At 34.6% G+C, this 12,774-nt stretch overlaps 1 protein-coding gene across 1 annotated transcript in view; it reads right to left on the bottom strand.

Annotated features, from left to right (window-relative positions):
* Nucleotides 1-2,642: 2,642 nt before the first annotated feature.
* LOC104411189 (disks large homolog 1) overlaps nucleotides 2,643-12,774 on the bottom strand; it is a gene marked incomplete at both ends in the record, with an annotated part of 52,296 nt that continues 42,164 nt past the window's right edge. The window contains 6 exons of the mRNA XM_010021558.1: nucleotides 2,643-2,787; nucleotides 5,335-5,471; nucleotides 6,143-6,312; nucleotides 7,685-7,809; nucleotides 8,856-8,906; nucleotides 12,527-12,580. Coding sequence (XP_010019860.1) covers nucleotides 2,643-2,787; nucleotides 5,335-5,471; nucleotides 6,143-6,312; nucleotides 7,685-7,809; nucleotides 8,856-8,906; nucleotides 12,527-12,580 — 682 coding nt within the window. The remainder of the gene's footprint in view (nucleotides 2,788-5,334; nucleotides 5,472-6,142; nucleotides 6,313-7,684; nucleotides 7,810-8,855; nucleotides 8,907-12,526; nucleotides 12,581-12,774) is intronic.

Here is a 12,774-nt window from a genome sequence, read left to right as displayed (position 1 = left end):
TCTTCTACGCATCATGCCACCGATGCTACATTCTACCGACATCTTGCTTAAAGCAAGTGATACTTTAAAAATTACTGCTATAGATATAGTTATTTAATTTTTCCTCAGAAAATTTTACAGCTAAAGCACAAAAAAACCGAATGCAGACTTCATGAGCTCTTTTCCAATTAGTGAAAAATGGGGTTTGATTTAAAAAGCCTAAACAACTGTAGCACAGCATAGCAGCTCTCAGCATTTTTTTATGTACTACATCATCTTGTTTCACAAAATGAATTTCCAATTGCTTTTAGCAGATCAGTGGCAGCTGTATGATGCATATTTTATAGGAAGTAATTAGATTTTTCATATCATTCTATGTTCATTCACTTACAGTACTTACTTGATTGTTTTTAAGGTTCCTAAAGCTTTTAACTGGATCATGTTTAGAAAAATACATACCATCTAATACCATCACGTATTCTTATTTTTTATATTTTGTATCTTTTCCCCATGTAACTAAAACTCCACTATCAAGCAATGTAACAGTTCATTATTTCAGACCAACGGGCTGCTCCATGTCAGCACTGGCTACTATCATTTATCAAGTTCCACATATGCTGCCTGCTTAGAAAAGTCAGGTCCTTTCTGAAGACTGATATTCTCAGCACTATCAAAGCAAACCTACAAGGCATAAAAAGGCTCTGTATGGAGTTCCTGCAAAAACATATTCCTGTGCGTTTCCTAAACTATTTTAGCTGGAAATTATACCCAAAAAATATTCATGATGAATGTGACAGAAATAAAAGGCAAGCCGTCACTTTCTGAATACTAAATCAGATCTAAACCTATACTTTCAAGTAAATATTATTACTGATGTAACTGAGAGAGGAACTATGTTTTGAATGAACAGAAAATTACATGCATAAAATGAACTTGCTTTGACAGGAAAAGTCAAAGACTCTTACAGAGAAATTCTATTTCCAAATCCACCCCCTCTCCCTTGACATAACAATTCTACACAGAAAGAAGGAAGATTTCCTATTATTTCCCTCATCTGCAAACTGAGGACACCCATTACAACTATAATCTCAAAAATGGGAAATATAATTAAAACTTTATTGTCATTTACTGTTATTACATATTCTTCTCTTCCTGTATTTATGCCATTTAAAGAATGATAAGGTATTTATGTCTCTAGTGAGGAAACTGATTATTCCCTACCTTGCAGTACTTTATTTCCCAATGCAGAGTGGAAATACGCTATCACTGCACACACACATGAAGGAAAAATACTTTAAAATTGCCTAGGAGTCAAAATTGCATCATTAATAATGTCTTTAAAGGAGGCCTGTACACAAAGCAAATCCTCTGTCTCTTAAAACTGTGTACATGATTTTCTGACTGATATTCTACAATATGCACTATAATGCACTACCCAGGTAATGGTGTTTTTAAATAGCAAGTTCTATACCTTTTTAGTAATACTTCAACTGAATAACTTCAAAAGCATTTATACTAACAAGCTACTGAAAATTTGTTCCAAGATCCACTGAATGGCCAACATTTTTATATATATTACTGATGCAATTTACATTTGCTACTGACATAGGACCTACTACAGAAGACTAAGAGGTATGATTATCCAACACTTTCGTTCTTTACATACTGGTTCAGATTATAACACTGTCTTTTTAGTCCAAAAGTGTTCTTTTTTCCAAATAAAGTAGTACTTGAACAGATCACTGCTCTACACACCAATTACTCCTATCTAACAGCAGGAAACAAACAAAAAAAACCCCAACAAAAACAAAAACCCCAACCAAACAAAAAACAAACAAACAAACAAACAAAAACCAACAAAAAATTCCCAAAATAACTCTCCCCCAGAACCATTTATGTGACAAGTTAAACTGGTCTTCCAGAAAAGTCCATCTTTTTAGTCTTATGCAGTTATATTATTCTTATCCCTTTCTCCAAACAGGAAACAGTAATATTCCTCTGGAAGAAACAGTACATTTGACTTCAAAAAGATTCCTGTAAGCAGTACCTGTAACTATTTTCAATACAGCATTCACTGGTTTTCCATTTGAATTATCAACAATTATGTCAAAACTGAAGTAAGATTTTAAGTTAACATGGAATCTCACAACACATTTGCAGGCATCAGAGGTCAAGACCTCCCCCTTGTCCCCGTCCAGTTTATTCAAATAAGAGCAGCTCAAGAAAAAGCAAGAAAGCAGGTGAGGAAAAACAACAACAAAAACAAAAGGTCAGAAATCACCAACCTCTACCTTAAACAGTATTGTCTTTTGCTCAGTCCACAGGACACTGAACATCTTTGCAGAGCGCTGTTACTCTTCGCAGCCTCTGGGATAACACGACACATGTTCTCTATGCACTCATCAGCAAATGACCAGAAATGTCAAGTCACTAGGACTAGGCCACTAGTCATGGAAACACACTGAGCCCCACTGCTGCTGTCTTTTCAGTACATTAACTATGTTATTCTGTTCAGCATGTAATTTTCCTGACTAATCAACTTTCTTAAATAAGATTTTTTCACTGTATAATTTTAAAAAGCTTTAAACTGTTAAAATACTAAAAATGTAGTATGTTTAAGCCTGCAAGGAAAAAATTAAATCACGAAGATAAGCTTGACTTACAGTTTGTGATGTCAGGAGGGGCGTAACTGTCATTCATGAACATGCTGGTGGGTTTTGCAACTTTCAGATAAACAAAATCAGATGTGTTTTTTAAGGCAGTCACTGCTTCTTCATGAGTAACTTCTTCTAAGCAAACACTGTTCACCTAAAGAGAAAAAAATAAACCAGTTATCAACATGGGAAAATGTACGTTTTCATAGGACACTCAGTGAAAGCTGTTGGAGCATTCTAGTCTGCCTTTGGTCTTTACTAGGATTCATGTGCCATAATTGTTTATATGAAAGTTACATAAGAGGTGCTTCATAATGCTATGACATACAAGACAGACAAGTCTTTCTTCAAAAGATTATAATAAACTGTATTTACTGAAACATTGTAAAGGCAGCACACATGTCTGGAAAACTAACAGGACAAACAGGACACTCAAGATGCCATTGCACAATCACAGCACTGACATATTCTCTTATTGCAAGCATTAAACCAGAAAGTATATTCTAGTAGGAATAAATCCTACATGTTCTTGTCATGACATAATTAAGTTCTAGACATTACAATGAGACAACATATTCTTGCAGGAGTTCAAAAGTAGGGTTCAAAACTGAAGAAGATCCCAAAGTGACTGGTTTCCATGCCAAGTAACTAGAACTAGTTTAACTGTACAGGGGAAAGTCCAGCACTTCAGTTAAAAAAAAAAAATAAATTGAAACCTTTAACAATTTCTATCTCATATAAAGCTTTAGTAAAATTGAGTTGCTGCCCTCTTTTCCATATTTTGAAGAGGGAACTAACTTCTGCATATAATTCCTGGCAACATGAGAAATAGGGCTTGTACTGCACTGAACCTGAGGGACCAAAGATACTTTCCTTGGGTGACTTTCACTTTATATACTGTGTAAAAACAATTGGGCCTTGTCAGATATTACTTGTGGGGGGAAAACTCTATTGCTTAAATATATTATTTCTATCTGTATTTTCTCAAAATTTCCTAAAATGTTTCTAAAATCCTCTTACTGATTTTTTTATTTTTAAACAAATTTAAATTCCTACCACTCCTTATGACTGAAAAGTCATTTTGCAGTGCATTGACAATGCAGTACAACGAAAATTACATTCTGCCAAACGCGGCAGCTTATCTCTACATTAGTGAGCAAAGCTTTGACTAGGTGAAATTCAAGTCATCAGAAGATATTACGGGTGACATTTTACTCACTTCTTTCCTAACTTAATGAATGGAGGGAATAATTGCAGCTACAATAAATTAGGACATCATGTTTACTATACCAAGCACCACATTGCACATGCTACTTACATCTCCAAAACAGTATCTGATATTAATACAAAGCTACTTGGTCAGGCAAATGTTTTCAATGGATAAAGTTATACTGGGCAAAGTAATTTGTCACAAAATTCTGGTATTTCCAAAAGAATTCCTTAAAACTTTCCATGTATTTTATAACACAAGCACATTAGCATGATTTTTTCTTGTACGGGTGACAAACTATAACACTGGAAAGCAGTCTGTCATTAAAAGCAAGCCCTTGCATTGCAGGGAAGTCCTATAATCAAAACACTTCCTATGATGCAGATTTTAAAACTTAACATATTAACAGCATTATCACCAAGCAGCTGGATCTTTGGGTTTGTGAATTTGTATGGCTTATGAAAGCATGCATTGTGCAGTTAATAGTAAACATAATAAATAGTATATATATGATTATGTGTATATAGATATAAAAATATATAGTAAACAATCTCTGGTTTTTCCTCCCAATTCTCGTATTAGGATTTGCTCTTCTCTTGAGATGATTTCACAGAACTACCCATTGTAACACAAACATAAAGTGATAAGCCCAGGATTCTTTATCTGTAAGTTGCTCAAGTTTTCCCAGCTCTGTATTTGTAAGTTACAAACTTATCCAAGAAGTCTTTTTACAGATGGGAAACTGCAATAAGCATTTAGAGTCAGTTTCTTACTGTTCAAAGAGCAAAAGAGTGAGCATTCTGCTGTCATCTACTCTGAGTAAAGATGTACTCAGACCTCCTACAGAAGCAGGTACTGCCTGGTAGAGGCAGGAGAGTGGAGCAATTACACCTTACAAGAGTTTACAGTTCAGAAATTCATTCTGGCTCTTGTTTTTCTAGCTGGACAACTAAATTTGCAGATAGAATTTAAGAAAATTCAAACTTATTTTTAGTTTGTGCATAGAAAATTCAACTTCAAAGTATTTAAAAAAAAAAAAACAAAAAACCAAAACCCCTCAAAAAATAACCCCACCACATTTAAAAGCATTACAAACACTGAAATCCAATGTAAGCAGCAGTTTCACTGCAGGCTGGCCAGCTACCAGTATATGGAGTTCCTTTCCATTCTTCTTTTTGAAAAGAGAAACAATCCCAGTACAAACTGGTTTACAATCCCAGCACTCAGATCTCAGAAAAATAATAGCAGGCATCAGAAATAGACATACAGGTTTTGCACGAAACACTGGGCTGAGGAACAGACTTCCTGATGAGATGGTGTTGAATGTGGCAGATTTAATACTTACCAGTGATTTTCTGGCAATATCAAATTTTTTACCTATTTCTATGAAATAACACTCTACCAGCAGGCAGCTTAACCATGAACTGAATCATGCCCTTACTGGGCCTAAAAGTGAATGACCATAAAAAAAAAATTGCAGCTCTTGCTTACAGCTAAAAGTTTGTCTCCAATCTGAAGCTTGCCATCTTTATGCGCTGCCCCACCTTCAATGATTTTGGTTACATAGATGCTGTTGTCTCCAGGTATATGCTGATTTCCCACGCCACCAGCAATACTGAAACCAAGACCTGCTTGAAGATAAAATCATTACTCAAGAAACCTTTCAGCATTCATTAGACTCACATTATTATATTCATAATGGTGCTATTTGTATCACACATACAAAAAAATACTAGGCTCTGGCTGAAGCCTTTGCACGTGAACGTCATAATTTTGCAGAAAGTTCTGGAAAATATGTAACATTTACAGAAGTTCTGAAAATCAAAAACTAAATCATTTACTTCATGCCTTGTGAAAGATGCTCACAGCAGAGCTAAAGCATCACCACTGACATTTAAAGAATCATTGTCCAACATTTACCCATATAGAAACAAAGTAATTCTTTATGTATTTTTGATCTCTCCAAGACCCTTTCCAGGTAATTTAAATAAATATTTTACTCCCATTTGTAATGTATTTTAAAATTACTAAATGTTACCAGAAACACATTTTTGTCTCTTGAAAGAAAAATACGCATTCTACAAAATCAGTTTCAAGACACATGGATGAAAATCCAGAAACATTTGAGATGTCATTACTTTATCTTTCATTATTCTGCATTTCCTGTAACTACATATGCATTTTTATTTTGAAATACTATTTTATTTTGAAATACTATTTTATTTTGAAAAATAAATGCAGAAACCTATCGTCAACTTTATCCTTCTTGTGAAACAGAAGCTTTGTATTTCCTATGTACCTTTAGGCCCTTTCACAAGTTTGATTTCCACTATTTTTTCTGTGACTGGTTTTCTTCTTTTGACATACAATCGTACAATTGATCCCGCTTCTTTCAATGCTTCAACTGCTTTACTGTGTGTCACATCACGAACATCCACCTCATTTACTCGTAGAATACAATCATTAACCCTAGAGACAGAAACGTTCATGTTCAGCTGTTGTGTTACAGCAGAGCAGACAAATTAGGAGCCTAATATTTTATCTACAGTACACTAACATACATGTTAACACATTAAGATATATAGATTTTGCTCCAAAATTCTACTGAGTCAAGACAAGGCTCTAAATTTAATTATTGCTTAAAATCAAAATAAGGATCACTAGAAAACACTTAATGGGAATATTTTGTTCACAGCATAAGAGGACACCATCTTCTACGTGTTTCATTTAAACAGTATTTTGAGCAGAGCTTTGTACAAACTACCTTTTGTTTAGGGCTATAGGAAAGAATAAAAAAAAAAAATAGTCAGAATCTAGAAGACACACAATGAGAACACACGAGTTTTAAGCCATGATAGGAACGAGCCAACCTCCATCCCTGCTTTTCACAAGCTGCTTAAGGGCTGACCTTCCACTCTATTTAACATGTTGCTATAATAACACTGAGCTCTCATTACACCAAGTACAATGCCTGACCCACCTGTCACCACATTCTCCGAGATGTACTTCCGACAATAGGCAATGGCTAAAATCAAGCCTTGAAATAAGCTTATTAGGACTAAAAACCCTAATGCATCAGGCATTTGCACCAAAAATGATAGGGCAAGTTTTTGACAACACAAGAGGAAAAAATAACTGGTCCTACAATCGGATGTGCTTTTTTAACACACAGTAATAGAGAAATATACTTAAAGACTGTTCTGAGTTAGAAAAAAAATAATTAACGTAATTTGTTATTAACTTCTAACAGTAGTCTTCAAGGGAAGTTGCAAATATCACTTGCTACCATCTAGTAATATGCCACATTTCCTCACTAGGAGTTAAGTAGTAGTATAAGTCCACAATTAAATACGAAAATGGGGTATACTGGAGAAGGAGTAGTCAATTTAAATAAAAAATTTTGCTTCTGAGGATGTGCAGTATCTTTGAAAAACGAAGACACAGCATACCAAGCATAAAATAGGGTTATTATTAAGATCAACTATCTTACAGACCAGAAAATCTGCACATGGATAACCAAGAGCTACCTATGCAACCTGTCTAAGCTTTTCCTTTGCATATTGAATTAAGGACTATAAAATATATGGCATAATCGATTAATACCACCAAATAGAAAAGGTGATATAAATTGATTATGCTTAATTTCACTCATATGCAGATTTTATTGGGGGAAAAAAAATAAAATTGGACACATTTTTTATTGCTTACAAACCATTTCTGTAAGAAAAACTTAATGTAATGTAGCATGATAGAACTACTGAAAGTAACAGAAAGTGTTCTATCCACTGTTTGAAAGTATAATAATAAACATTTAGCAACCCAACACAGAAAGTCATCATACCGTAATCTTCCATCCTGTGCAGCTGCACCCCCGGCTATAATTTTTGTAATAAAAATACTCGAATCATCCCCAATATGTGGGTTGTCTGTACCACCTGCAATGCTAAAGCCAAGTCCTGAATTTCCCTAAAGGCAGAGGGGGAAAAAAAAAAAAATTACACATTTCTTTTTGGGGGGAAAAATATCCTAGTGTTTCTATTTGATTCAATATAGAACCGTATTTATATAATTTTCAGTGATAAATACTAAAATACACTTCAAGCAGTAGGCTACATATAACCATTTGTAAGATACAATGATGCTTTTTTTCCACAGAAGTAACGAGAATTTAAGTGATTATGTAACCCTAAGAGATACAGTTCAAACCCCACAGCATTCTCATTGAAGTGAACCCGATAAACTAGATAAAAACCTTCCCTCACTAGTGAACTAAATATTTGACATTATTCATACAAATATTTGCCTCTCATTAAATTAATAGTAATGAATTATTTTTCCCGGAGAAGCCCCAGGTAATTTGTGTCACACATGTAATATACCCTCACAGATGCAGAGATTCAGATGGACGTTTCTCTTCAAAGGTTGCCCACCCTTACTATCTACCACCTTCAAGACCTCTTCACCTTCTCAGTAACCACCAGAACTGCACAGGTATCAAATACAACCCTTTCTTCCTTTTTGTTAATAGTGCAGCTCAGTAAAAGAATTGAGATGGATCTCAAAATCATAAACCTAGCAAAGCAATGCATATGACAAGGTGTCACTTGTAATCTCAACTGGAAGCCTGAATCTCAATATAAAATTTAGTGGTATAAGTAAACACCAATCATAAATGGCAATACAGGACATGAAATCAGAAATTGTACTATTGATTTCTACAAGCCTAGATAATAACATTAAAGGCAGTATGTCTCAGGAAGATCCTTCCCCCATTTTGCTCTTAATGGTCAAGGATATTAATAAAAACTTCTATTCCTGCTCCACCAATTGGGTGTATTTTTTTTTTTAATTGATGTTAGATAATCTACCTAAAGGAAAAAAGGGGAGGAGAGGGGAGAGAGGAAGAGGAATCAAACAGTAAAGATTGTTTTGTTTTGTATTGCCATTTAGCAGTATCAAGAGGTTAACTTTCAGTATTAAAGCATTATACAAGAAGACAGTTATCACGTTACCCTTTCAAGAGTAATTTCTTCATACTCATAATCTGCATCTGTGCCATTGACCTATAAAGAAAGAAAAGTGAGACTTACAAAGAATTTTACACTTTATACAACGGTTTGCTCAGCTGGCAGTTCACTCCCATCAAATCTCAGCTGTTCCACAGTGACCACTGAGCTCAGAGGGGACATGGGATTTTCACACTGCTCTGTACATGAACCAGATTTTATGAGTTTAAAAGTTAAGATTTCAGAGAGCAGGCTGCTCTGTGCAGATACTCTAGAGCAGGGGCCCTCTGCTTCTGATTGCCAGGAAAACCACCAATCAACCTAAATGTTCTTGAGATCCTCAGATGTTCCTCAGGCCAATAGGGCAAGTTGAAATTGAGAAAAAAGGAAGAGGTCGTGGGCTAGAGAAGAAATTGTACAGAACAGAGCAGTATTTCCAAACGGTTGTTTCTCATGGAGCAGAGAAAAATCAAAGACTGGTGCTTTATGCCACTTCTCACTAGAAATGGGCAAGACCCTTATAAAGCAATGTTTAACAACTGTTTATATTATTCTATTATTATTTATCATGTTACATATATACTAAAGATCAACAAATTAAAACAGGACCAAAAAGAGAAGAGGAGTTTAGAAGAGTATTTCATAAAGCTAGATGAAAAGCCCCAATACTAGAAGTACACCTTGTCATCCCTAAGCTAGAAAGGACATTCTTTGGTGCCTACAGGACTAGAATAGAATCAAATAACAGCGGTAACAAATATCTAAATTAAGCAAAATCATTGAAATAACAAATTAACCATATTTAATATAAAAACATTATAAACATTTTTATAATTACTAGGTAATTATTAAAATATTTTTTTTTTAAATTACTAAGGTATCTTGGAACTCAAATTCATTCCTCCACAGTTACCTACAGCAACATATATACCACGCAGCTACAGGAGATTCCCTATTTCAAGTGTTTTAGGATGAAATATTTAACAAGGTAAGAAATAGCATTTATACTATTACTTTACAAAGCATCTTATCTATTCTTAAGATATCTGGTAGTCTTCTGTACTTTTAATCTACGATTCAAGGTTTTAAGGACACAAAACATGTATACAAGAAAGCATTTTAAAAATCTGTATAGTTTTCTAGCAGAGAATTAAAAAAGGGGATTTCAATCCACCCCAAAGAAAGTTAAGATTATATCTACTTGATTCCTTGTATCTTTATTTAACATATTTAAAAGCTAAAAAAACTGGACATGCCACAAGTTTCATGGGTTGCATACTGTCAAGCTCATTTATCCCTCACTACAGTTTTTCCTCAATCTCTAATTATTTTCCCCTGGATAAAAATAGCAGCCATGTCCATTCCAGACAACAGATTATTATCATCTTCTTTGTGCAGTACCTCAAAAATTATCATGTCCTTATTGGTTTGTTTAATGGAAAAGATACTGTGGTTTCAACACATGATATTTGGTCATTAAAAAGGGAAGAGGTCTTGACCTTCTGAATACATGAAACTGTATCTATTACTACACTGACACAAAAGGAGCCACTGTAATCACTAAGTTTATATGTTAGCTTAGTCCTTGAGCTATTTACCTACAATGATGACAATACCTATTAACTGAACCAGTCATCCAGCACTACAGTACCTGGGAAATGGTTCATGATGACTGATCAGTAACAGGGACAGATATTCATTTCCCTAGTCACTACCATTAGGCAAAACAAAGCCGATGTTTTTGCAGTGTTGTTTATTTCTATGTACAAAACTCCAACCCAATTTTGAAATATCATCTAGATAAACAGAAGCAAACAAGAATCTCCACCATTTTTATCTTCTGCTTTAGTTCAGTTCTAAAGTCTTTTTTTTTTCTCTTTTTAAATTTACTTTTGAATTGACATCAAATGATAAAAATCACTGCCAATCCTACATTTTGCAATGCTCTCAGATACACTAAGGCAGGCTTTATTTGCAGGGACTTCCCCTAGATAAAGTTCCATACAAATGCTGTAATTACGTCACAGCAACCTTTGAATCAGAAAAGCTATTAGTAGTTCAGCAGAATTTGGTTAGAGCCTTCTGGCTCTAATTTCTCTGGTATGGTTAATCTTTTCATGTGACATAACTTGAGTTTTGTTTGTATTTCCTTGGGCTTTTACAAAGAATAAAATAAGCATCTTGGTGATTTTTGCTAACCTCATTTAAGTTCTAGGAGGAAATACTTCCTCAGCAGCTTTGTGATTCAGATAACAAGAGTTGTTCCTAACCATTTTTTCCTTGATGACTTTCTAGATTTTGTTTATTCCTTCAATAGAAAAAGCTTTAACAGTTAAGTTTTTTTTGTAGCTTCATGATGTAGTTACCTCACGAGCATGATTTTATATTACTTATCGTTTAACAAATCCATTAACTACATAGGAGCCTAAAAGGATATTCCTTTACTGAACTTCCTGTGCTTACAGAATAGGTTAGATTACAGATTGTATGGGCTCATATGTTTTGCATTCATTACAAACTGGTAATTTAGCTGTCTTTTGAGTGCCAGTTTGTTCTGTTAATATTTTCTCTTCCTATTCCTACTATCTACTGTCCTCCACATGCCTCTATCAGATAGGGCCTTCTGAAACACAAATACATATTTAATAATCACTTTTCTTCTTGGTTTAGTTTGTGTGCAGCAAGACACCTCACCTTCAGTATGTTTTTTTAAACTGTATCTGCGTCACATCAACAACAGAGCCGCACACTGCAGGCTACTGCTGTGATCTTTTAGTCAGAGGCATCATCATTACACTTGAGACTCATTTATGAGCAAATTATGTCACTATGCTCATCTTTTGTCTTCTGCTTAAACTGTTAATTCACGCTTTTGTCTGTCTTGAGTTACTACAGCTCATTTCTAGCAATGTTGCTAAGTTATGAATGCTTTTGACAAGGACAAGATTTACTCTTTACTTGCTAACTCAAGTACTTAGAACAAAAACAACATAAAGCAATCAGTAAAGGCATTAACACTGCTCAGGAAAAGGACGAGCAAGGAGGGTATAAGTAAATGTAGGAGGAAGGTACAGGAAGAAAATTCAGACCTGAAACCTATACCAAATTTACATACATTTCAAAGCCTCTGAAGTCTCTGCCAGTAGAATTTCTATCACAAAACACGAATAGTAATTGTTGTGCCAAACACAAATATTAGCTTCCACATAACTACACTTAGCACTTTAATGTTTCAAACACAACCAAGACATTGTTATGTACATTTAGAACACTGAAATCTTAAATATAGCCGCTGCATGAAGAAGTGTTTTTGTGAAAAATGCAACAGAAATGGCACATTAAATATTAAAGCATCTGCCTGCACAGCTGAAGAAACAGACTGTCCTCTGAACACAAACTCTGGAACCTCTAACTGTGTTTTGCACTGTCACACAGTGGTACTCACACAGAACCTTTCACCTGCAATTTCCAACCTTTTTGTTTGTTTGTTTGGGGTTTTTTTGTTTCTTTTTTAAATGGAACAGGTATCTAAGGACTTCAAATGACCATCAGGACAGCTGGTGAAATCAAGCACCACAGAGGTAAAATCAGTTTTATTAAACAGTAACAACAGACCTACACAACAACATACACAAAACATTATCTTAAGTTGTAACTGAAAGCAAATGTAGGCTTACGTATGTTGGAGTCTCCAAAGAATCCGTATTCACCAGCACTGGAGGGGGGTTTGCCTTTAACAAAAGAATAAAAAAACCCAAATAAATTATACAGCATAAGAGAAAGCAATATTAATGATAATTATACAGTATTTAATTTGCTGTTTCTCAAAATTCTATTAAAAGGTAGCCTCAGCTTAAGAAGCTCAAAAATTCACCTTCTGAAACACTTGTTTCTACCCTGAACTGCTTTTGCTTCCCCCCTCCCC

This window comes from Nestor notabilis, unplaced genomic scaffold (genome assembly GCF_000696875.1).
Source record: "Nestor notabilis isolate BGI_N333 unplaced genomic scaffold, ASM69687v1 scaffold26209, whole genome shotgun sequence".
In the NCBI taxonomy this organism is placed as follows: Eukaryota; Metazoa; Chordata; class Aves; order Psittaciformes; family Psittacidae; genus Nestor; species Nestor notabilis.
The sequence above is the reverse complement of the archived record's forward strand: the minus strand, read 5'-3'. Positions and strand labels throughout refer to the sequence as shown.